At 41.2% G+C, this 27,542-nt stretch overlaps 1 protein-coding gene across 1 annotated transcript in view; it reads left to right on the top strand.

Annotated features, from left to right (window-relative positions):
* The window catches only part of LOC145414995 (protein MON2 homolog), a 570,120-nt gene that overhangs the window by 329,313 nt on the left and 213,265 nt on the right, over positions 1-27,542 (top strand). The window contains exons 18-21 of the mRNA XM_080284414.1: positions 5,854-5,998; positions 6,294-6,415; positions 26,394-26,525; positions 26,806-26,940. Coding sequence (XP_080140540.1) covers positions 5,854-5,998; positions 6,294-6,415; positions 26,394-26,525; positions 26,806-26,940 — 534 coding nt within the window. The remainder of the gene's footprint in view (positions 1-5,853; positions 5,999-6,293; positions 6,416-26,393; positions 26,526-26,805; positions 26,941-27,542) is intronic.

The raw sequence follows: 27,542 nt of genomic DNA, 5'->3' as shown, positions 1-27,542 counted from the left end.
TAACGCTTCCTATCACATCCACATCAACACCACAACGCTCCTTTATATCCTCATTTGTCAGCCTGTCTCTCCATGTGACTCCACAGGCTCCTCTTAAATAACTCATTTCCACAGCTCTCACTCTTGACTTGTGTCCTTCCAACAACGTCCAAGCTTCACTTCCGTACGTTAGAGTTGGTATCACAATACTGTCATGTAGTAACTTTTTCACTTCCATGCTCACTTCCCTGTTTCTTATCACTGCTTTCAAAGAACCAGCAACCTTTCTTCCCTGCTGTACCCTTTCAAGCACTTCACCCTCCAAACCTCCATCCTTACTCATCAAACTACCCAAATACTTAAACGTACTCACATTTTCCAATTCCTCACCATCCAACCTCGCTGTACATTCACTGACTTCACCTCTCTCAAAGACCATCACTTTACTCTTCCCTACATTCACCTTTAGATTCCGTTTCCTACACACTCTCTCAAACTCATCCACCAAGCCTTGCAGCTCTCCTTCGTCTTTACTCAACAACACGGTATCATCTGCAAACAACAGTACAGGGAGTTTCCAAACACTATCCTCTCTCACCAGGGCCACTCCAACATCCACTACCCTACCTTGTACCTCTTTTATTACCCCATCCATGTACAGATTGAACAACCATGGAGACATGACACATCCCTATTTCAACCCAACTTTCAAAGAGAAAAATTCACTTAGTTCACCATCCACACGCACTGCAGCCTTCGCACCATCGTACATACTCTTCACAGCATTCAACAACTTCCCATCTATTCCATATATTCTTAACACTTTCCACAATCCTAGTCTATCCACCCTGTCATATGCTTTCTCCAAATCCATGAAAGCCGCATACAACTTCTTTCCCTTCTCTAGAAACTTTTCCACTAAAGATCTGAGAATGAATATCTGATCTACACAACCTCTTCCCTTCCTAAAGCCTCCCTGTTCTTCTCCAACTAATTTCTCTGTTCTTTCTCTAACTCTGTCAATAAGTATCCTACCATACACTTTTCCTATTATACAAAGAAGACAAATGCCCCTATGATTACCACACACTTCTTTTTCCCCTTTTCCTTTGTACAAGGGAATAATTATACCTGACTTCCAATCCTCCGGGACTCTACCTTCCTCCCAGGCCAATCTGCACATCTTCCACATCCATTCTACTACTATCTCTCCCCCATGCTTCAGCATTTCACCACACACTCCATCAATTCCTGGGGCGTTCCCTGATTTAACTTTCTTCATTGCTTCCACAACTTCTATCCTACTGATTTCTTCCTGTCTTCTCACCTCCCTCCTTCTCCCAGCCATTCCCCAGCCACTTATACTTGCATTACTTCCATCCTCCACGTTCAACAATTCCTTAAAGTGTTCTCTCCATCTGCTCACTTTTTCTCCCTTCTCCACTAGTAATCTACCATTTTTATCTTTCACTCCCCTGCTAACTTCACTTCCACCCTGTCTTACTCTTTTCACCTCTTTCCAGAACATTTTCTTACAGTCTCTCCACTTTACACTCAAATTCCTTCCAAATTCCTCATCCACTCTCTTCTTACTCTCTCTTACTAATCTTTTCACCTCTCTCTTCCTTTCTACATATAACTCTCTCTTCCGCCTCTCAACTTCTTCCACGTCCCTATTTCTCATCCATTCATTGTATGCTTTCTTCTTTTGTGCCACAGCCTGTTTCACCTCTTCAGTCCACCACGCTGTTCCTTGCACCCCCCTCCGTCTTCTCTTCCTTCCACACACCACATCACATGCTGCACATATTTCTTCTGTAAATATTCTACACACACCTTCCACGTCCCCCATCTGCTCCAACTCATATTTGCCCAATCGTTCCTCCACTTCTCTCTTATACTCTGCCTTTTTCTCATCTTCTTGTAACTTTTCCACTCTCCTTGCAACTACTCCTTCCTCTCGTCTTTCCCTTCTTCTATTCCTCCATCTTACTTGAACTTTAACTCTGGCCACCACCAAGTAGTGGTCAGAAAGTCCACTCCCCCAACCTCTATAAACTCTTGCATCCAATATACATCTTCGCATCCTTTCATCCACATACACATAATCAATCATTGCCTTCCTTTCACTCAATTCACCACCCACCCTCATCACTCGCCATGTATACCTGTGGATCATTTTATGCCTGAAGAGGGTATTGGCTATCACCAACCCCCTCCCAGCACAAATGTCCACTAATGCACTCCCATTCTCATCTATCTCAGCAGGCACACCCCACTCACCAACTATTCCATCCACCTTCACGTTCCCAACTTTACCATTCATATCACCAATCAAAAACACTCTATCATTCCTTGTTATTATTATTATTATATGATCATGATTGTTAGAGGTGGCTAGGTAAGCACTTCATTTTTCATAATAGCAATAGTATTATTAGTCTTTTTTATGTCTGTTATTTCTGCCAGTGTTTGGTTTATTAACATACAAAAGTACAGTGCATTCACAAATCATATCCTCATTGGTTTGTTGTTACCATTTTAAAATAATAGTATTGACGAAAGTAACACCCCAAAATAACACATAAACACAACAAAACATTTTGTGAGTGTTGCAGGCACGGTGTTTCATTGTAGAACATTACATTCACGCCTTACAACGACACTTGAAACTTTCTTATTCCTGACATTATAAAAAATGACACGTATTATTAAGGGGACTCATGATTATGAACATTAATAACCGGTGGATGACAAACACATTGTGTCCTGCCTTTGCTTTGTGATTATTAGTATTAGTACCAGAAATACTCTTATTATTGTTGTTATTCATGTTCTAGCAAATTTATGAAAAGTTTTATTATAACACTGAAGGAAGCATTATTTTAGAACACAATGATTTGTGACAGAAACGCCTGTATGCCGCTAACGCAATCAAGAGGTTCGTGGCGTGTGGGAGTGCGCGCATTTGTGGATTGTGGCGCGCTGGTACGAGTGTTTTGGCGCGGGTGTTCTTTAGGCAGTATCACAACTTCCTCACAATTTTTTCGCTATATATTATTGTTATCTTATTCATTTAACAGTAAGCATGAAATATCATTATCGCGTACATTAATCACAGAAAACGCACTCAGAATTCGGTGTAACTTCCGAAACCATAACACATGATGCAGGGAAAAATTAACAATTTTAGCCCTTCCTCTTTCATGTATCTTGATATCAAAAATTAATTGACACTATCATTGTTCTGAATGCCTCAGTGTTATTTTGTAAATGCCCTGTCATTAAAAATAACAATGTTATGGTTGTCGGAAGTTGGTCAAAATCTGAGTATGTTTTCACACATTTTTTATTTTGGTGCGAGTGACCATTCTAACGTGGAATGCCTCATTTGATTCATGTGGTGGTGATAAAAAAATAAAAAAAAACTGTCTGCAGTTGTGAACTATTGTTGGTTGGAGGAATGTAATTGTTAAACCAACTTCTGTATCTGATGCCCAATTTACTTCTGATTTTGCTTCATTTTTTACAACTAAGATATCTTGCATAAGAAATTATTTAGTCAACCGTTCTTCTAGTGAAGTGTACTCAGTTGACTTCCAATCACGGTGCACAGGGAGTCATTTGCCTTCAACCTTTCATCCACTGGATGTAAGTAAAATCACATGTTGCATCAAAGAACTTAACAAAACATTTTGCCCACTCAATCCATGTAACATGGCACAACTGCCTGATATGTACAAACACGCAGCAGACTTTATCTGTAACATAATAAAGAGATGTTTCTTAGAAAGTAATTTTGTGCAGTCTAAGAAATGTGCCTTGCTTAGGCCCCTAAGCAAGAAACGTGGCCTGGATGTTGAGAGCATGACAGATTATTGTCCTGTCTCTAACTTGCTTTTCATATCCAAGATTATTGAGTGGGCCATATTTGATCAACCCTTACCACTACTGGAACACAAGAGAGTTATTCCTGTTGTTCAGTCAGCACACAGAAAATACCATTCAACCAAAACTGCATTAACAAGGATTCATAGTGACTTGGTGGCGAACACCTGTGGTGGGATGTCCTCTCTATTAGTTCTGTTGTATCTGTCTGTGGCTTTTGATACAGCAGATCATAAACTATTGTTAGATGATCTGTATTTTTTTGGCATTCGTGATAGTGCTCTTATGCTCTTTTAGTCATATCCGTTGGACAGATCTCAGAGAGTGGTTGTTGATTACTTTATCTCTGATTTTGCCCTTCTTCAGTTCGAAGTCCCTCAAGGATCAGTTTTGGGGCCAATTTTTTATACAGTCTGCACGAGCAATTTATCGTCTTTACCTGATGCTGACGACGTGTCCTATCATTTTTATTCTGATGACACTCAGCTGTATGTTAAAATCTCAGATATTAATGATACCAAGACTAAGCTTGAATCTCTGATGTCTGATATTAAGATTTGGATGGTTAGGAGGAAACTTAAGCTGAATGATGGTAAAACTGAGATCATCATCATTAGAGGAAACAGAAGGGGGTGACGACACTGATAATGCCCTATATTACAAAGAACACATTAATCACGTTGTCAGCAGGTGTGTCTTGCATGTTAGAATCTGTATTTTGTGAGAAAATTCCTGAACAGACATTGCCTTTTAACATTGGTCCATGCAATGGTTTTGTCTTGTGTTAATTATTGTAATTCACTGTGGGTTGGTCTTCCAAATAATATACTAACAAAAGTTCAGTCTGTGTTGAATAGGGCAGCACGGCTTATCTTTAGTCTCCCCCCGAGAATCTTGACTATCCCATTCCTGATTGAGCTGCATTGGTTACCAGGAAATGCGAGAATTGAATTTAAACTGTGTCTTATGACATTCAAGGTTCTTAAGTTTGGTGAACCGAAGTACCTTGCTGAATTGTTAAAACTCCCATCGGCACACCCAGATATGATGTTACGTAGTGAAGATGATTCCGTGTGTCATGACCTGCCTAGAGCCATTCACCAGCCATCCCTCTCTGATCATTCTTTTGTGTATAGAGTCCCTAGATTATATAATTGATTGCCATTGTCCATCAGACAACTCTCTTCTGTTGAATCCTAAAAGGGAGAGATGAAAGCCTTTCATTTTTCAAAATGCTATGACGTAGAGGGAGGTACTATGACAGATGATAATAGGGTTTAATTATTACCACTTTCATAATTTTTTTACTGATAAAGTTTGTATTGTATATTAGAAATGTCGCAATTCATGTAATTGTAAAAATAATGTATGTGTGCATTGAGTGCTAGTGAATTGCCGATGGAAGAACTTGTGCCTCTGAGAAACAAAAGACCAGATTATTATTATTATAGTATTATTATTATTATTATTAAGGTTGTACTGACTCTATCAGGTACATGTATATGAAGCTACAGAATGTGGTGAATGTTTTTGGCATCTCAGATAGAGCCAGGATTCCGGGGGCTTGAATGATGGGTGAATTGGAGTGTTGCCCATTGGATTGGGCATACTTAGACTGGCTGGATGTTGCTACTGCTCATCCTGCCCTAGGCTGGGAAAGGAGGTCCAGATGCTGCTGATGATTAAAGTTCTGTTGCCTTTGAGGTACTGGAAATGGAGCAAGTGGCTTGATGCTTATTCTAGGGTGTTCCGTATGGAGGAGAGATTCAGTGAAAAATATTTTCATTGATGAATTTGATTTTTCTCAACATATGTATGGTTAGCCACACAATGCTGCATACTTCCTGTTGTACTCATTTATCAAAATTTGATACACTGTGTTTAAGAAGTAGGCCCCATATCACATAGTACTTTTTGTTTTAAGTATCTACATGTTTTTACAGTATCATTGTAATTTATAACTGATTGTCTCCCATATTTTTCCAGTGGAATATCTCAGACTACTTCTACCAGAACCAGGAGAAGTTGCGAGCCTCTCTCACTTCAGACAGCCAAGTCTTTCCTGACTTCCCTGGTGTCCCCAACATGCCACCATTTGACAAGCTGTGGATGTGCCTTTATGCAAGGCTTGGTAGGGATTTCATCCAGTATTTAAGTGTTTCCTTATGCCCACCAGTAAGAAATTATTTGTAAATATGGGTTAGCCTTAGAGATACATAATTTATCCTTTACTGTATGTTGTTGAAGTTCTTTGGAAGCAGAATGTTTGCAGTACTGTTGCTTTGCCATGACCAGTATGCACAACATGAATAAAATGCAGACATTTCACAATTTAGGTACTTTTTGTGAATTCACTTCTTTATACTTATTTTGAAGTAGTTAAATAATAACCTGAACACAGTCCTACTCATTTATCTGGCTTTTAGGTGACCTTTGTGTGGACTCAAGGCCAGCAGTTCGCAAATCAGCAGGCCAAACCCTCTTTTCTACCATTGCTGCCCATGGAGCCCTCCTGCATCATCAGACATGGCAAGCTGTCCTTTGGCAGGTGAGACTTTCGTGTCATTCATGTACTGTAGCACCATGATGTATCAGAAGAGAGAACAGACTCCACGGGTACAAAATACAGTATCCTCATGTCCATTATGTGTTTGTCCAGTACTGTTCTCATCCAATATGTTCGGCAAAAAAACTGAATAATTTATTACTGTAGTACGGATTTGTTAGGCTAGTACGGATCAGTTGCTCAAAGTGGACCAAATCCTAGGAGTTCTTCTCTAGTACTGATGTGCTGCATCCAGTACTACTACCCACACTTGCGCGGGAAGATGGCCATCACCATGGAAAGTTTTCCTAGTACTGCCGCACCAGTCCAGTATGCCTTGCTCGTGACTCGTGACATGTGCCAGTAAAACTACAGTATTGCACCTCCCCCCTGATGATGAAGACGATAATGTGTCAGTGTGTGACTATGTGGAATTTGTTAGGGAGGTTGAGGCAGAGAGGCCTCCTCAGGATCCTGAAGGCCCTCCTCCCGAGGGTTAGTACGACCTCCTCCAGCCTCGGAAACCCCTCCCCCTTCCCCCCCAGCCCCAACACTACTCACCTTAAAGGTTGGCAAAATCTAAGTTGTGTCAAAATGTAGTTAAGTTGAATTTGAGGGGGACTTTTTCAAGGCTTGTCTGACATTATTCTTTTTTCTCATAAGGTCTGTTGTTTGTCCAGTATGGATTTAGTCCAGTACGGTAGTAGTCAGACAAAAATACTGTACTGAACGCGAGGGTGCTTGGTGTGTATATATATATCATTTTGTTTCATTTTTAAATGCTCCAACATGCTTGCATGCGTCAGCCTTGGTCACCTAATGGCGGCTCTCCATGCTGCACGATCCATTGCAGCCTCCCTGAGGTCACACTTAATGACCTCGTCCCATGTCTTTCTTGGACTACCCCTCATAACCTCACCCCCAATATTAACACTTCTCACCTTTCTCACCCAATTATCATCCCCCATCCTCTCCACATGTTCAAACCATCTCAATCTACCTCTCCTCATCACAACACCAATACACTCCAGTCCCATCCTACCTCTCAACTCTTCCATCGTGAACCAAGCCCCCCCAGACCTTGGACGCAGGGATGCACTACACATCCACCTAATCATTGTCATTTCTGTATGTCTGAGCTGGCGAATATCCTCCTTCTTCACTGCCCAGGTCTCACTACCATACAGCATTACACTCCTAACACATGCTGCATACAAAGACCCCTTAGCACATAGGGAGAGTCCTCTCAATGTCAGGAGAGGCAAGAGCTCCCTGAGCTTCTTCCAACCACTTCTCACCCTAGCCACAGAGCTAGCTCCAGCCCCACCTCCAGCACACAACATGTCTCCCAAATAACAAAACTCCTTCACATACTCAAGAGATTCACCAGCAAGTTCAATTCTTTCACATCTGACAATCTCCACCTGCTCTCCCTGACACTCCGTACACATAAAATCAGCATTATCTCGCAGTCTACTTCTGATACCACTACATCTCTTATGCGCCCATTTATCACAAACACCACACAAGATAGAATAACTTCCCACGCCCTTGTGGCAAACTGCACAAGGCCACTCTCCCTCGCCTTTGACAGTACCGCCACCAACCCTAGATATCATCACTTTTTTTTTATCTGCATTTACCCTTAAGCCCTTGTGTCCCATACCATCTCTCCACTTCCTAAACCTTTCCTCCGCCTCCCTTTCGTTCTCTGCAATCAACACCAAATCATCAGCATACAACTCCCACGAGAGTCCGTTTCTAAAGTCACGTGAAAGGGCTTCAAGTACCATGATAAACAACAGGGGACTCAAAACTGACCCCTGATGCACACCAACATTCATGGAAAACCCATCATTCAAATCTCCATTCACTCTTACCAGGGTGTGAGCACCCACATACATAGCCATAACCACCCTAACCAGCCACTCCTCCAAGCCAAGCTTTCTCATTGCCCACTTCACCACCTCTCTAGAGCCTCTGTCAAAGGCCTTTTCCAAATCAACAATAACAAAATAAAGATCCCTTCTCCTACCAATATATTTTTCCTGAAGCTGTCGAACAGTGAATATGACATCAGTGGTCCCCCTACCTGGCATAAACCCAAACTGCATCTCATCAATATTCACTCTTTCTCTAATCATACCTTCTAAAACTCTCTCCATTACCTTCATTATCTGATCTAAAAGCTTTATACCTCTATAATTTCCTCTTTCCAGGGCATCACCCTTCCTTTTATACACATTTACAGTTACACTCTTCAGCCAATCATCTGGGACAACACATTTATAAATAATCCTATTTATCAAGTCGGTGACTAACTTCACCTCTATATCGCCTGAGGCCTTCAACATTTCGGCAGTCAACCCAGACACACCTGCTGCCTTCCCCACCTTTGTCCTGCCTATTGCCTCACTCACAGTAGCAGCATCAATCAAAGGCCAAGGGCCAGACACTGGATCTGCTGGCTCCAAACCTTCTCTGTCCCAGTCAAACTCCCCATTCAACAACCGGCTATAATGCTGTCTCCATGCATCTTTAATATCCTCACTGTTCACTACTACCCTTCCTTCATCATGCTTCACGCACTGCTCACCTATATTATCCCGACTATCCCTCTTCATCTGATTTGCCACCTTAAATATATTATTTTTTATTTCCCCATGGTTTAGGTTATCAAGTAAAAGTCTGTGACTCAGACTTTGCCCTGTATACCTCTCTTCTACCCCTACACTTGGCAGCCAAATATTCCTCTTTGCTACCACCCTTCTTCCATTCCTGGAAAAGCCGTCTTTTCTCCTTAACTGCAGCTTCTACACCCTCATCCCACCACCAAGTTACTTTAAGTCTTGGTGGTCCTCTTGTCCAACCGCATGTTACATCAGTAACTCTCAAGAGATTGTTCTTGAGGGCTCTGTACTGTTCATTAACGCCTCTGTCTACAGCTCCCTGTTCAGCCACCACTCTCCTCAACTGACTGTAGAAGGCATCCCTTGCTACTTAGTTTTTCAGCTTTCATATTTTCCTCCTAGGTACTGTACATAAGTCCTCTTTTTCATCACTCGTTCTTTAAGCACCATATCACAAATCACTAGTTTGTGCTGCTGCACACACTCCTCACATCCTATAACTTTAACATCCCTCACTAACCTCCTATCGGCCCTCCTAACCAGAAAATAATCTATCTGACTGCTCTTTCCCCCAGACTCATACGTAATTGACCTACTGTCTCTTTTCCTAAAATATGTGTTGCACACAATCATTTCCGTTGCTTCCCCAAACTCAAGTATCCTTTCCCCTTCTGCATTCCTTATACCATATGCACATCCCCCATGCACTCCTTCATAACCTTGTGCTGCTTCACCTACATAACCATTTAAGTCCCCTCCCAAAATCACACTCTCATCATCCCGCATACCACCCACTACACGATTTAAATCATCCTAAAATCTATCTTTCTCTGCTTCATCCAATCCTGCCTGTGGAGCATATGCCGATATAATCGCAGCAATCCTTCTATCTCTATCTATCTATCTATTGCCAGACGCCTCAATCCCATTTGGGGTGGCCACAAACAAATCGCCTCCACGTCGCCCTGTCCCCCGCCATTTCACTGCCCTGCTCCCAACCCACACCCCCCTCTCTCATATACCTCTCCACCCCATCCCTCCATCTCAAACTCGGCCTCCCCCTCCCTCTTCCCCCCTCCACCTCACTCACCTACACTCTCTTCGTCAGTCTTTCACCCTCCATCCTCTCCACATGGCCAAACCACCTCAGTGTGTTCCTCATAACGCTTTCTATCACATCCACATCCACACCACAACGCTCCTTTATATCCTCATTTGTCAGCCTCTCTCTCCATGTGACTCCACAGGCTCCTCTTAAATAACTCATTTCCACTGCTTTCACTCTTGAATTGTGTCCTTCCAACAACGTCCAAGCTTCACTCCCATATGTTAGAGTTGGTATCACAATACTGTACTGTCATGTAGTAACTTTTTCACTTCCATGCTCACTTCCCTGTTTCTTATCACTGCTTTCAAAGAACCAGCAACCTTTCTTCCCTGCTGTACCCTTTCAAGCACTTCACCCTCCAAACCTCCATCTTTACTCATCACACTACCCAAGTACTTAAACGTACTCACATTTTCCAATTCCTCACCATCCAACCTCGCTGTACATTCACTGACTTCACCTCTCTCAAAGACCATCACTTTACTCTTCCCTACATTCACCTTTAGATTCCGTTTCTTACACACTCTCCCAAACTCATCCACCAAGCCTTGCAGCTCCCCTTCGTCTTCACTCAACAACACAGTATCATCTGCAAACAACAGTACAGGGAGTTTCCAAACACTATCCTCTCTCACCATGGCCACTCCAACATCCACTACCCTACCTTGTACCTCTTTTATTACCCCATCCATATACAGACTGAACAACCATGGAGACATGACACATCCCTGTTTCAACCCAACTTTCAAAGAGAAAAATTCACTTAGTTCACCATCCACACACACTGCAGCCTTCGCACCATCGTACATACTCTTCACAGCATTCAGCAACTTCCCATCTACTCCATATATTCTTAACACTTTCCACAATCCTTGTCTATCCACCCTGTCATATGCTTTCTCCAAATCCATGAAAGCCGCATACAACTTCTTTCCCTTCTCTAGAAACTTTTCCACTAAAGATCTAAGAATGAATATCTGATCTACACGACCTCTTCCCTTCCTAAAGCCTCCCTGTTCTTCTCCAACTAATTTCTCTGTTCTTTCCCTAACTCTGTCAATAAGTATCCTACCATACACTTTTCCTATTATACTAAGAAGACAAATGCCCCTATGATTACCACACACTTCTTTTTCCCCTTTTCCTTTGTACAAGGAAGTAATTATACCTGACTTCTAATTCTCCGGGACTCTACCTTCCTCCCAGGCCAATCTGCACATCTTCCACATCCATTCTACTACTATCTGTCCCCCATGCTTCAGCATTTCACCACACACTCCATCAATTTCTGGGGCTTTCCCCGATTTAACTTTCTTCATTGCTTCCATAACTTCTATCCTACTGATTTCTTCCTGTCTTCTCACCTCCCTCCTTCTCCCAGCTATTCCCCAGCCACTTATACTCGCATTACTTCCATCCTCCACGTTCAACAAATCCTTAAAGTGTTCTCTCCATCTGCTCACTTTTTCTCCCTTCTCCACTAGTAATCTACCATTTTTATCTTTCACTCCCCTGCTAACTTCACTTCCACCCTGTCTTACTCTTTTCACCTCTTTCCAGAACATTTTCTTACAGTCCCTCCACTTTACACTCAAATTCCTTCCAAATTCCTCATCCAATCTCTTCTTACTCTCTCTTACTAATCATTTCACCTCTCTCTCTCTTTCTACATATAACTCTCTCTCTTCCGCCTCTCAACTTCTTCCACGCCCCTATTTCTCATCCATTCATTGTATGCTTTCTTCTTTTGTGCCACAGCCTGTTTCACCTCTTCAGTCCACCACGCTGTTCCTGATTTATGTAAATGATATGGTTCCTGATTTATGTAAATGATATGGTCGCTGGAGTGAACAGTTATGCAAGTCTGTTTGCTGATGATGCAAAGATCTTGAGGAAGGTAGAGGTTGAGGAAAATTGTAAAATGCTGCAGGAGGATCTGGATAGGATCACGATTGGAGCCGGATTTGGGAAATGAAGTTCAATGCCGAGAAATGTAAAATATTGGAAATGGGTAAAAGTACCAAGAGGCCATCATTGAATTATTTGATGGGTAATAAACGAATCACAAAAGCGAGAGAAGAGAATGATTTGGGAGTGCTGGTCCAGGACAGTTTGTCACCTGAAAAACACATTAACAAGGCAGTTAGAGAGACGCATAAACTCATGACTAATATAAGAGTAGCCTTTCACTATATGGATGAGGAGATGTTGAAAAAATTGATAGTGGCCATGATTCGCCCCAGGTTAGGATATGCAGCAGTAGTGTGGTCCCCACACAATAAGAAAGATATAAACAAGATTGAGAGAATACAAAGAACATCAACCAAGATGGTCCCCAGTCTGGCAGATCTGTCGTACAGAGAGAGGCTGGAAAAGCTGGATTTGCCTTCCTTAGAAGAAAGGAGAAAGAGAGAAGACATGATTGCAGTGTTGAGGACCATGGTGGGAGTGGATAAAATTGACAAAGAATATCTGTTTTTATGGGATAAGAGAGACACAAGAGGACACGGAATGAAACTGAAGAAACCAAGCTGCTTGAAGGATATCAAGAAATATAGATTTTCTTATAGATGTATAGGCTTATGGAATAGCCTGGAGAAAGAGATCGTCCAATCTAAAAACTTAAATGAGTTTAAAGCTAAATTTGACTTACTGAGAAACAGAGACATGACCCCACAAATGTAGCTCATTTCCTGTATATCACAATTAGGTAAATACAATTAGGTAAATACACACACACATAGTACAAAACTCCTCGCCTCCAAACCCATCTGGTCCTGTAGGAAGAGCATCGCCACTGGAGAAGTAAGTGATTTTTCTTTTTTTATTTATCTATATACCTATCTTTATGTCAGTATATTTACACATACATAGATATTGTTATTTACAGCAACACAAATGATAGGGAAATAAGTACAGCTTCAGTTTCAGTTGCTAGCAACAGGTGTAGTGTTCATGTGTGGTTTCTGAGAGGACTAAAAAATAAACCAGATGTAATTTTACAATAGTAATTGGAATAAAACCCCAAAAAAGCAAACCTAGGAAGCATAAATATGTTTTTGCGCTATGGGAAAATAACGTGACTGCAGCTGATGGCAGTTCAGTGGATGGGTGGGTACACCATAGTTTTTTGCATTTTTCTCAAAAATTATGAGGCGTAGAAGAACTGTCCTGATTTCAAATGAAACCTCATGAAATTCTGCATTAGATGATGAAATAAAAACATAACAAAAGAAAAGTTTCTCGCTAAAGCTCCCCAAATAAAAACTCTGTTGACCTTCAGAAATTGGTTTTACTTTTTCACTTATTACTAGAAAACCATACCTCGTATCAAAATGCCAACAATCCCATTCGGCAGCTAATAAAATTCTCTTTTAAATGATGTATAACTTGTAGACAGATTAGTAAACATTCAAGTTAAGATGTTGGAAAGTGAGATGAATGTTCCCGGATGTTTATTCACACCGCCTTAATGTACGTAGTTTTTTTTTTTTTTTTTTTTTTTTTTCCGTGTAGAACAAAAATCGATGAATAGGAATATGTGGGTTTTGTGGCAAAATAAATATGTTTGGGTGGTGAAAATATGCCGAGAATACACCTTTTTGGAGCGCGTTGCGGGCAGCTTGGGGTGGGGAGAAGGCGATGTGTTGTGGACCGCGAAACTAATTGAAACTTACCATGCGCGAAAGGGTTAACCAGAGTACAGGTATAAATTCCTTCTCTGCATATCATCAAAGCCTCACTACTCTCACCATTTTCACTCATCAGCCTTTAAAAATATTCTTTCTTTTCTTTCCATATATTTCAAAACTTTATTTCCACTGGTTAGTATTCTTCCATCTTCACACTTCTTCTCACCTTCACTTCAGCATTTTTCCCAATCTTTCCAGTCAGTTTCATGTTTTTGGTAATTATCTTCATTTTTCTGTCAAGATCTCATATATCTATCAGTTTTTTTTTTCTCAGTATTAGTTTCTTTGCATGCTTTACTGTCAGTTTGCTTTCTTCTTCATTTCAATCTTTTTCCTCAATCAACTCTAGCCACTTCTCCCTCTTTTCCTCCACTATTTTTTTCAACCCCTTATCTAGCCATGCTATATAATTCTTTTTATCTGCTGCATCTAGCTCCTCCACATATTCATCAGACGGTTATTTGTTTCATAGTGTCTTCATTTTCAGTCCCCCCCCCTCTCTCTTTCTCTCTCTCTCTCTTTCTCTTTTTAATTTTCCTAACCACTATCATATCATCAGACAGACCTCCCAGTCATCCTGTCATCTCTCTCTCTCTCTCTCTCTGCATAATCTTCATAACCACTACCATATCATCAGACAGACCTTCCAGTCATCCTCTCATTACTCTCTCTCTCTCTCTCTCTCTCTGCTCAGTCTTCCTAACCAGTACCTTACCATCAGACAGACCTCCCAGTTCTCTCATTACTCTCTCTCTCTCTCTGCTCAGTCTTCCTAACCCAGTATCAGACACCTCCCAGTTGTCCTCTCATTTCTCTCTCTCTCTCTCTCTCTCTCTCTCTCTCTCTTCCTAACCAGTACCATACCATCAGACAGACCTCCCAGTTTTCCTCTCATTACTCTCTCTCTCTCTCTCTCTCTCTCTGCTCAATCTTCCTAACCACTACTATATCATCAGACAGACCTCCCAGTCTTCCTCTCATCACTCTTGTATCCACATACTGTCAAGGATCATTTTCTCCACAAGAATGTAATCAGTCTGGCTGCTTTCGCACTGCCTCCATTCCATCTGTATCCGGTGTATTTGTGTGCATCTCTATACTTAAACTATGAGTTACAAATGCACAAGCTCCATTCCTGACAGATCATAAAATTAAAAAAGTTATGTTAACTTTGCCTCCTTTCCTTGAATATTCTTCCTGCTTGCTTAGAATGTTGTGCCTGCTTTTTTTTTTTTTTTTAATGTTCTGCTGCTTTCTTTTGACAATCTTTAGTATACGCTTGGCAACAAATGACTCTCAATAGTTCCCGTGATCACTTGGCAGGTTGGTGGTTGTGATAATCCCAAATTTTCCTCATTGCACTGCTGCATTTTGCCATTTGCCCAATACCAAAGGAGTTAAGCAAGTTTCATCTCCAGGGAGACATATTACTCTGTCATGAGTACTTATTTCTCACCAAGCGTGTCACAAATGTAATTCATTTCCTGTCTAAAGCGCATCTTTTCATAATTCTCCATCATTGTATTTATTGAAGGAACCTCTTTGTGGTTGAAAATTCCTCAGTTGGCAGATGCAGAAGTCCATTGTTGATGTTTATACCATCGCTAACTCACCTCTCGTGAACACTTTCCAGTTCCTTAACCTGCCGCGTCCCATTGACTTATATATACGTCCACATGTTTGGTCACTTTCAGTCCCGTTGACGTATATAAACGTGCATCAATTGCTAGGTCCCCAATTTGCATAATTTTCAGTTTTTGCGCGTGATTTTTGGTATGTATATACGGGACACCTTCCTCTACAAGATGCCAGGCAGGGACAATGCCTTACCCTACATGACCTTCCCCTCCCCTACGCCATTGTCTCGGCAATTCACCTGTTACCAGTGACCTGGCCAGTAAAGACATGTCATGCCACGGTATGAAATTCAGGGCCAGAGTGATTCCCCAATCGATGGCAATGTGGAGGACAAAGTTTACATAGCATTAGAGGGAGAAACAGTCAGAAATGATAATCAGGTAATGTTGCCAAAAAAGATCAGGTATGTTGATGTGTTTGGTGAGTGAAACAATGCTTATATTGCCTATATTACTGTGTGAAAACCAATATACACTCATACTGCATATAAATTCATACCAAATAAATAAATAAATACCGTTTATGAGTGGTGTGGAATAGTTACCCTCCCATAGAACTCGTTTTCTTTGGAGCCAGCCTTATAGAAAACCCAGTAAGGTAGGGGGTACTGATACCTGTATCGAGTATTTTAAACCTCAGGTGAGCAATTTTTCTATGAATTTTTGATGTTTCTCACCAAAAGCGGAGGTTTGAGCCCCCCAATTTTTTTTCCAAAATTGGTAGGGACTGGGGGGAGTCAGTGGTGGAAAGTCGGTCGGGACAGAGCGGGTTAAAGAACCCTCGCACCATGAGACGTTGGTGTGACCAGCTCTGAGGTTTTGTTTACAACCAAACCAGCCACTCATGATTACAGATTTCTTTACATTACACTCAGTTCTTGAGTAACACATGGTTGAGTAACATGTTTTTGTTGTAACGCGGTCAGCATAATGAGACAAGACATGTCAACACGCAGAAAAACTCGAGCTCACGCAGGAAGTCAGCTGGCATAGCGACTAAATTTGAAAGTCACGCGCGATGATATCACCCTCTAAACTCTGGGTACCTTATGTAAGATATTCACGGAAGAGATAAGCGCAGCGTGTGAGGCGGTTTGTGGAATGAGGAGGAGATGCAAGGGTGTGCAAGGGACAGCATGGTGGAATGATGAGGTGAAACGAGCTGTGGAACAAAAGAAGAAGGCATATGGTGAATGGTTGGCGAGTAGAGGTAGGGGAGAAGATGAGAGAGAGAAGAGAGAGGTATATGTGAGCAGGAGAAGGGAGGTTAAGAGACTGGTGAAGGAGAGTAAGAAGAAAGTGGATGAAGAGTTTGGGAGGAATCTGAGTGTGAAATGGAGGGAGAGTAAGAAATTGTTTTGGAAGGAGGTAAAGAAAGTAATGCAGTGTGAAAGGGGAAATAGTAGGGGAGTGAAAGACAGGAATAATAGATTGTTGGTGGAGAAGAGAGAGAAATTGAGGAGATGGAAGGAGCACTTTGAGGATTTGTTGAATGTAGAGAGTGAGAGCAGTGTGAGTATAAGTGGTTGGGGAATGGCTGGGAGAAGAAGAGATGAGAGGAGGGAGGAAGAGATCAGTAGGTCGGAAGTAGTGGAAGCGATGAAGAAGATTAAGCTGGGAAAGGCCCCAGGAATTGATGGAGTGTGTGGTGAAATGCTTAGGTATGGGGGTGAGATTGTTGTGGAGTGGATATGGAAGTTGTGTAGATTGGCTTGGGAAGAGGGAAGGGTTCCAGAGGACTGGAAATCAGGTATAATTGTTCCTCTTTACAAAGGAAAAGGGGAGAGAGAAGTATGTGGTAACCATAGGGGTATTTGCCTTCTTAGTGTGACTGGTAAAATATATGGTAGAATACTCATTGATAGGGTTAGGCATATGACAGAGGAGCTAGTTGGAGAAGAACAAGGGGGATTTAGGAAGGGAAAAGGTTATGTAGATCAGATATTTGTTCTAAGATGTTTAGTGGAGAAGTATCTAGAGAAGGGAAGGAAAGTGTACGCTGCCTTCATGGACTTGGAGAAAGCTTATGACAGAATAGATAGGAAAGGTATGTGGAAGGTATTAAGAATATATGGAGTGGAGGGGAAATTGTTGAGTGCTGTGAAGAGTATGTACGAGGGAGCTAGGGCTACGGTGCGAGTGGATGGTGAGCTGAGTGAGTTCTTTGATCTCAATGTGGGACTGAAACAGGGGTGTGTAATGTCTCCTTGGCTGTTTAATATATATATGGATGGGGTCGTAAAGGAGGTACAAGGTAGGGCAGTGGATGTGGGGGTGGCCTTAATGAATGAGGGTGAGATTTGGAAGCTTCCGGTGTTGCTGTTTGCTGATGATACAGTATTGTTGAGTGAAGATGAATGGGAGTTGCAAGGTTTGGTGAATGAATTTGGGACAGTGTGTAGGAGGAGGAAGCTGAAAGTTAATGTAAACAAAAGTAAAGTAATGGTGTTTGAGAGGAATGAAGTCACAGAGTGTGCAGTGAGGTTGGATGGTGAGGATATGGAGAATGTGAGTGCATTCAAGTACTTGGGTAGTGTGATGAGTAAGGATGGAACTTTGGGGGATGAAGTACGTGAAAGGGTACAGCAGGGAAGGAAGGTTGTTGGCACACTGAAAGCAGTGATGAGAAATAGGGAGGTGAGTATGGAAGTTAAGAAGTCACTGCATGATGGTATTGTGATCCCTACCCTGACGTATGGAAGCGAGGCGTGGACCTTGCAAGAGGGGAACAAGTCAAGAGTGAGAGCAGTGGAAATGAGTTACTTGAGAGGAGCATGTGGAGTGACATGGAGGGACAGGTTGACGAATGAAGAAGTGAAGGAACGTTGTGGGGTAGATGTGGATGTGGTTGAAAAGATTAGGAGAAATACACTGAGGTGGTTTGGACATGTGGAGAGGATGGAGAATGAAAGACTGACTAAGAGGGTGTATGTAGGTGAGGTGGAGGGAGGGAGAGGGAGGGGTAGACCGAGGATGAGGTGGAGGGATGGAGTTGAGAGGTATATGAGGGAGGGGGGGGTGAGTTGGGGGGAGGGGAGTCAAATGGTGGGTGACAGAGTGACTTGGAGGCGTTTTGTCTGCGGCCACCCTTGGCGGGATTAGGGCGTCGGGCTATAGATAGATAGATAGATAGAGATATTTCCATTCTGTATGGGTATTTATCTCAATACCACACCCAGCCACCTCAGCCAAGCAGCTCTAGTGGGATAGGTTAGGTTGAGAAAATTTTGCTTGGGCGAGCATTGTTCCTGGCTGAGGGTTCCTGGTGGTAAGATGAATACGCATACAGAACAGAAATATGCTTCCTGGGCACACTCAAGGCCGAATGGTTAGACGAAATTAATGGGTTTTGGAGTTTGAGGTGACGAAATGGAACGAAAATGTATGCTAATTAGGAAAAAAAAAAAAAAAACACTTATCCATGTGTTGTAAGTTAGAGTTCAGTTCCACATTTTTTGTTCAATTTCATGCCTCCCAACACATTTCAGACCAACTGGGCATATGGTTATCAGTCCTTTCTCATACCTCGCCTAGTTCTTACCCACACTCTCAACGGGTTTTGCAGTTTTAAGGGACGAAATGGAACGAAAATGTTTGGTAATTAGAGTAAAAGTTACTCCTTTATCCCCGTGTTCTCGTATGTTAGCATTCAGTTCCACATTCTTCGTTCGATTTCGTGCTTCCCAACACATTTCCAACTAACTGAGCATACGGTTATCAGTCCTTTCTCACGCCTCACCTAGTTCTATCCCACACTCACAATGGGTTTCACAGTTTTATGAGACGAAGTGGAACGAAAATGTTTGCTAATTAGAAAAAAAAATACTCTCATCCATGTGATGTCTTCTGCTAGTGTTCAGTTCCACATTTTTCATTTGATTTTGTGCTTCCCAACATGTTTTGGACCAATTGAGCATATAGCTATCAAGTCCCTTCTCTCGTCTCACTGACTCTGCCTCACAGTCATATGGGTTTCACAGTTTTAGGGGACGAAACTGAATGAAAATGTTTGCCAATCAGAAAAAAAAAAAAAAATTACTTCCATCCATGTGCTCTCATAACTTAGTGTTCACTTCTACATTCTTTGCTCTTCTTCCTGGTAGTCTTATATTTTTCGGATTAGGGTACTTCTGGGTGGTATATAAATGTTTCATGCTAAATCTGTTTCCCCATTGTTTTTAGCTGTGTTCTACTGTGTCAACTCGTTTGACTCGTCAGGGTTACAGCAAAAGAGCCCGTCCTAATTGTTTAGCTTCACTTGACCTAACCAAGCTTAACTATACCTAATAATTTTACCAAACCTAACCTAGCATCCAGTTGGGAAGTTGGAAGACGAAAACCACTTTTGAGTACGTCAAGACAGTCAAAGGTATGGCTTAAGGAACGTGATGATAAAAAGTGGGAAATTTTTCAGCAGGAAATGGTAATTTACCACCATGAAAATAGTCAGAACACAGAAAACAAACTGGAGGAATATGAACTGAATTGGTAGGGTCTTTCTACTGCTTTAAGTAAAGCGTACATTTACTTAAATGGCAAAAAAGTATGGCATGAATGAAAGCACCGTCATAACGATTTGGAAGGACCAGGAGAAGATAAAGATCATGCGTAGGAAGTGATGCAAACCTGGCAGCTGTGAAAGTTTATATGTTGTCCTAAAATTGACTGAGAAGCTTAGGTCTACAGGACATTTTGTGGAGTGTCAGAGAAATTCTTTTTTTTTTTTTTTTTTTTTTTAAATGCTAGGAAGAAGGAACCAAAGGCCACGGGACCGCAATAAACTGTTCCTTCCAAGAGAAAAACAAAATAGAAGAGTGAGCCAAATTCAAGATCCGATCATTTCGAGATGCCCAGACACACTGTGTTTGAAAGACTGGAGATTGTAGCTAGCAGGAAATACAGACAGAGGGAGACAGTTCCAGAGTTGACCTGTTGCATAAATGAAGTACTGGGAATAACGGTTAACTCTTGCATTACTGAGTTAGACAGAAAAGGGATGAGAGTTTGTTGCTAGACGGGTGCTATGCGACCATAGAAGAGGCGGAGGAATGCAAGCAGACTGTTCAGAGGAGCAGTGGCCATTGAAGTAGTGACAGACAGGAGATAAAGACGCAACAATGCGGTGAAGAGACTGAGGTTGAAGGGAGCCAGTAGGAGGAGGAGAGTTAATGAGACGAAAAGCCTTTGACTCCACCCTTTTGAGAAGAGCTGTACGTGGAGAGCCTTCCCACATGTGAGAGTTGTACTCCACACAGGGGTAGATAAAACCCGTGTATAGAGTCAACAGTTGTGCAAGGGTAAAGAAGGAACGGAGTTGGCTTAGCACACCTGATCTCTTGGAAGTAGATTTTACAAGAGATGTAACATGATCTGTACAAGATAAGTCCCGAGTGAGTGAAACCCAAGGATGTTCAAGGATGATACAGGATTAAGCTGAATATTATTAAACATTAGTGGGTACACCTGTGGAAGATTATGTCGGGTTGATAGGTGTAAGAACTGAGTCTTTGATGCATTAAAAGCAACAAGATTATTTTTACCCCAGTCAGAAATACGAGCCAAGTCAGACATTTGGTGTGCCATAGCCTCATATCTTGTTTGTTGAAGTAACTGCTGAGATGGACGTAGCATGAACCGAATGGGAAGGTGAAGAGTGGAGTCATCAGCGCAGGAGTGGATAGGGTTAGATGTACAGCTTAGAAGGTCATTGATGAATAAAAGTAAGAGAATTCGTGATAGGACAGAGCCCTGAGGAACACCACTGTTGATAGATCTTGAAGAAGAATGATGACCGTCTACAACAGCGGCTGTAGGTCGACCAGAAAGGAAGCTATAGATGAAGGCACAGATAGAAGGATAGAAACTGTAAGAAGGCAGTTTGGAAATTAAAGATTTATGCCAGACTCGATCGAAAGTCTTTGAGATGTCAAGTGCAATGGCAAAGCTTTCATCCCAAAAGGAGGATGACCAGGAGTCTGAAAGATAGATGAAAAGATCGCCAGTGGAGCATCCCTGACGGAACCCATACTGACTATCAGAAATAAGGTTGTGATAGGAAAGATGCTTTAAAATTTTTCTATTAAAAATTGACTTGAAAACTTTTCAGACACAGGATGTTAAAGCAATTGGACGATAGTTAGAGGGTTGGGAATGATTACCCTTCTTATCACTTTACCCCACATAAATTACCCCTACTTATATGCACCATCGGGTAAAACAGTGAAAGATATATAATTATTGTAATTAAGAACAAAAGTCAGATTGGGTACCCTTGTGTTGATACGTAGCTTCCCAGCACTCTTCCCCCACCCCTGACCCAAAATGTCAAAGTTTCGCCTTCTCGTATCATGTGTCCTTCGGGAGAGACGGTAGGTCATATGGTTAGCCTAAAATTTATGGGTCTGGCAGTTTTAGTGGATGAAATGGAATGAAAATGTTTGCAAACCAGGAAAAAAGTACTCTTGCATCCATGTGTTTTCGTGAGTTAGGGTTCCCTTTCACATTCTTCGTTCGGTATCGCTTTTCTCAACACATTTTGGACTGACTGAGCAGTTTAGCCATATGCTTAGTCTGTCCAAAATGTGTAGGGAAGCGCCATATCAAACGAAGAATGTGAAACGGAACGCTAGCTCACGAGAACACAAAGATGAAAGTAATTTTTTCTGGTTAGCACAAATTTTTGTTCTATTTCGTCTCCTAAAACTGTCAGACCCATAAATTTTTGTCTAACCATACGGCCTAAGGTCTCTCATGAAGGCCACATGATACAAGAGAAGGCGAAACTTTGACAACAACATTGGGGGTGAGGGGGGCGGGAGGAAAATACTAGGGAGCTACGTATCAACAAAATGGTACCCAGCCCAACGTCTGCTTTTGTTAATGCTATTTTTAAAACCACTGATGTTTTTAATTACAATAGTTATATCTCTTTCAATGTTTTTCCTGATGGTGGGTGCACATGGAGGTAATTTACGTGGGGTTAGGTTGTAAGAAAGGGTAAAAGTGAGAGTTAGGGAAATTTGCCAGAACACATTGTACCATTATACATGTAAACATATTGTCTGAGTGACGTGGGTTTGAGTACCACGGTCCTTGTCCAGTCCCTATTGTCTGCGGTACTCGAGTTTTCAGTGTTGTTTAAGCAGCAGAAATTCCTTACTGGTTAACTTCCTCTTCTCCCTGATTATTTTCTGTATCATTGTAACATTTTTTATGGTGGTATATTATTATATACTGAAGATTGCTTTTCCTCTTCTTTCTGTCAGTGTTCATCCTGATTCACTCATGTTTGTTGATCAAGTGTAATGGCAGACTTTCTAAAACCTGCTCACATGTACTGAAATTTGTTATTACAAGTCTAACTATTCATATCCACATGCTAGCCCTATCAAACATCAATGGTCTAACCTGATAAAATAATATAACCCTCCCCAACCTAAAATACCCTAACCTAGCCACATTTGCCTAACCCAAGCCTAACTGCACCTAACCTAAATGATCACAAATTCACTAGAATGATGCCTCCCAGTCAGCTGATTGATTTGAGATGGCATTACTGTGATCGTTTGCCTTTTCCTCCATTTTGTGCTTGAAAGGCCACTGACGCTCCATTGCTATTGTCAGCTAACAGTGCAAGTGTTTAATAAGTAGTCTATCTATCTATCTATAGCCTGACACCCTAATCCCACATAGGGTGGCCACGGACAATACGCCTTCAAGTCGCTCTGTCACCCACCATTTGACTGCCCTCCCCTCAACTCATTCCCCCTTTCCTCATATACCTCTCAGCTCCATCCCTCCACCTCATCCCAAGTCTTCCCCTCCCTCTCCCTCCCTCCACTTCACCTGCATACTCACTCTTAGTCAGTCTTTCATTCTCCATTTTCTGTACATGTAGTGCAGTGTGATATTCAGTGATGATTTTTTATGTGAAAACTGAAACTTATGACTTGGAAATGATGCCTGCCACACCTATGCAGCCTCCCATTCAGCAGATTGAGCCAAGATGGCCACCAGGTTTTTAAATTTGCCATGATAATCTGCCTTTTGTTCCATTTTGTGCAGGAAAGGCCATTGAAACACCATTCCTAATGCCAAATAATACTTCAGGTGCGTAGCAAATACAGTAGTGCAGTGTGAAATAAGTGAAGTGATGACTTTCTGTGTGTGTGAAATACAGCCTATTTTTTTTTTTTTTTTTTTCAGCATTTAGGTTTCATGATCAAAGACCCCCTTCCTATCCCCAGTGAACCCATGTTTAACCGTGTTATATGATACTGTAATTCATTACGGGTTGGGTTTGCACTTGACGGAATCCCATTGTACAGCAAGCATGACTGTATTGTTCACAATTGCTGACAGCATTTTGAATTATTCAGGCAGTTCAATTCATCTAGCACCAAACCTTAGTGAGTCCAGCAAATATTTTTGTAAAAAAAGAGTATTTAAAATTTTCCTTTAGAAAGAGCGCGGTACAATGAAATATCGATATAATGGACTTCCATAGATGGAATTCGCTTTTATCGTAATCGAGGAGCTACCAGACTAAATTCTTATATATTGAAAAAAGTCCAGTAAAGCCAGAATCAGTCCGGTTCCTGACCACTTCAGCTATGTTCGCTACAATAAAGTAAATAAAAGTCATGTTTATCAGTACAGTATACAGTAAAGTGTTGTTATATATATTATACAATTTGATTATTTTAGTGAATGTGAAATACAGTACAGCACTGCAGTTGTTGTGAAAACAGGTTAAAAACCGTTGGTGCGATCTGGGCTAATGTCTGATATACCAGAAAAAGTCCGGGTTAGCAAGGGGAAGTATGGATGTCGCATTTATCAGAATTTCACTTTTCTCGAAATGGCTTGGGACCCAATTAGTCCGTTATAATGAGGTTTTACTTTAGCAGTCTTGTAACATGATGAAATTAATGGGTTATGTAAAACTTTAGTGAATAAATTCCAAATGGGTTGTATTTCCGTAAGCAACGGTACTACATATTTTGGCAACCACTTGTAGGGGAGGGCGGTGATGATTCGGCCACTTTTTCTAAAAAAAATCATAATAAATAAAGTTTAAGAAATTCTTAAAATCTGCTTATTCCAAGAGGAAGCCACATCTTTTGGCTCTTTTGTGTGCTATTGTCAGTTCTTAAACTTACATCATTTCTTGGCGGTAATCCAAACTCTTAAAGTCTCCAAAATGGCCAAACCATCCCTCTTGGTGTGGATGATTCGGCCACTGGCGTTGGATGGTTCGGCCATCATGTGGGATGATTTGGCCACTTGCCTCTGGGGCTCAATTAAAGAATTAAATACAGTAGGAAAATTAAGAATCAAATTTTCATCTGTGCTGACATGATTTATTGGATTTATTTTTACCTAAACAATCTCCTTTAATGAAACAAGGAACAAATAATCTCCTTATAATGAAATTAAATGGCTCTACTCTTGCCTACCTCAGATAAAATAAAACTAATTTTGTGAAAGAAAATATCCGAGTCAAATGAAAGCTACTTCTCTTACATGCTGTTTACTCTTAACGCATTTTAAATCCAGTGAAACAAAAATCCAAAGTTGTAATACCTTTACCATCACTTAGTGCTTTGTGAAACTGGTTCAGGTAATACTCCAATTATAGCGTTTCTTGAAACAGAAGCTTCATCAATTTCTGAGGGAAAGTAGAGAGAGAGAGAGAATATGTAATTTTATAGAAAAAAGGTAAGGGGATGAGTCTGTTATGATATGGCAGGGGTAAACCAGCTCTGCTGTCAGGCCCTGCTGCGGATGTCACTGATTGCATTGTGCAGTTGACCCTTGTGCGGTGTGGTGCAGTGAGGATCAGTTCATTCTCCCCTTTGGGGCTAAGATGCGAATGAATGTGTTTGAATGGATGAGCAAATGGGGAGTGTGTCGTCCTGTCTCGGCTACCTCCCTTTCCTTGGGGGAAGCAGCCTAGGTATATAGATAGATAGATAGATAGAAAAAAATCGTTAAAAAAAATAAATCATTAGATAATTATGAGGGATGGTTCAGCCACCTGGCAACCCTGCCGAACCATCCCTCACTTCACGTCGCCGAATCATCCCCCATGTATAAAGATGTACACATGGCGCCCCGAAACCCAGAGTTCATAAGCTGTTCGAGTGTTATCTACTCTCACGTCGCCTATAGACAATAAATGATATTTGCACTATATATGGATAACAACCCTGAAGTATTAATGAAGCTACTGCTTATGTTGGATCACCGAAAAAGTACATAGGGGTCATGAAAAATCATAAAATCTAATCTGACGTTGCTGTTTCCCGGCCAACCAAAACAAAAACACATGTGCCATCTGTCGGCAAGATCACGCAACTTCATGTGAAATCTCAATGATCTAGGTCCCCTACATTATTCAGGAAGGCCAGTGGCCGAACCATCCTCCTGGCCGAACTATCACTGCGCTCCCCTATAATGTACACTTTCAGGTACTTGATGGAATTATCCCAGACTTCACACAATTAACCCACTGTACAGTGTTTATTCTTGCTGCTTCTAGACATTTTTTTTCAGCCTTTGGGAGACCTTTTGTAATGAAGGGGTAAACATAGGCTATATCCTTCTACAATTCAAAAAGTCCCTCCTAAGCAGAAACAGATGATCTAATGGTAAGAAGAATGTAAAAAATATCATTGGATTGAAGGGTATATCTTCTAAAACATTTTGTGTTGGCAAGGTGAAGCCTAAATTTTTTAGGACTTGAGTGGAAAGTGACTAGATGTATGGCCCATTTCATTGGGTACTGTGTTGATAAATCTTGCTGTCAAGTTTCCGTGTTCTTAGTACTGGATCCTGCCCATCTTGTTTATTCATAAAAATGGGGTTGAATGGTGATGATGTTATTTTTCATCCCTATTTATATCTTCCCAGGTGCTGTTTCCATTGCTGGACAAAGTACGTCAACTCTCAGATTCTGCAAGCACTGACAAGGTCGACCAGGGTGGTAACATTCTCATACATCACTCACGTAATACTCAACAGAAGCAATGGGCGGAGACACAGGTGAGTGGAGTATTAGTACTTGGTGGTAAAAATATGTTGGGGGTCAAATGACTGGTATTCCTTACTTATTGAATATCGGATATCAAGTAATTGATGTTTTTTGTAATTAGTAGTAAGGTCTAAGAATGTATGTTAGTGGCAGAAAGGGTTAGGTACTACCAATGAATGAAGACAAAACTATTAGGTGACCTTTTTTTAAAAGCCAGTTAAGGCAAAAATTTGAAATAATAGTTGACTTATGGTACTTCTGTATGCCCTGTACCTACATTTTCTGTCACAGGTTTTAACTCTGTCTGGTGTGGCACGAGTATTCAGCACCAAACAGAAGATCCTGCAGGCCCTAGGTGACTTCCCACGGGCATGGGCTCTTCTACTGGATTTTATTCATACTGCTGCTCTCTCAAAAAGCAATGAGGTATGATGGCATGAGTGATTCTGATAATGAGACATTGTCGTTGGATGTTGGGAAATATTTTGAAAATGAATTTGATGTACAGTCTTTACAAAACTCTCGGGCACATTTAACATGAAACAGTCTGACATCACGGACAATGACTATTGATTAATGCTCAATGATTTTACTCCACACCGGTAAACCTGCTTTGATGAGAATGCCGTCTGTAGCTTGCTTTTTACATTTCATTTCAGTTATTGTTATTACCGGTATTTGTATATCCAGATGATATTAGAATACTGTAATCCTCTTGGGACATCACAAGCTGTATTGGCCATTTTGATTACCTTCAGACCTATCCTGCATGATACTTTTTTGATTGACTGTATATATACTGTACATTATGACTAATTTTAAACTGATGCTTTGGAGAAGTGTATCATGGGAACTGAGAAAAAGGAGGAAACAGAAAAATAGGAGATTGGTACAGGGAATAAAAGCAAATGATAAAAGAAGCCAGAAAGTGAGTGGATGAACACTATGGAGGAAAGATAAGTGATCAGTAGAAACACAATCACGATGATATATGGCAGTTTGTTATGCAATAAATTGATAGAATGATG

The sequence above is a fragment of the Coenobita brevimanus genome, chromosome 101, assembly GCF_032717465.1.
Source record: "Coenobita brevimanus isolate Jiangsu-jjx chromosome 101, ASM3271746v2, whole genome shotgun sequence".
Taxonomy (NCBI): domain Eukaryota; kingdom Metazoa; phylum Arthropoda; class Malacostraca; order Decapoda; family Coenobitidae; genus Coenobita; species Coenobita brevimanus.
The sequence above is the reverse complement of the archived record's forward strand: the minus strand, read 5'-3'. Positions and strand labels throughout refer to the sequence as shown.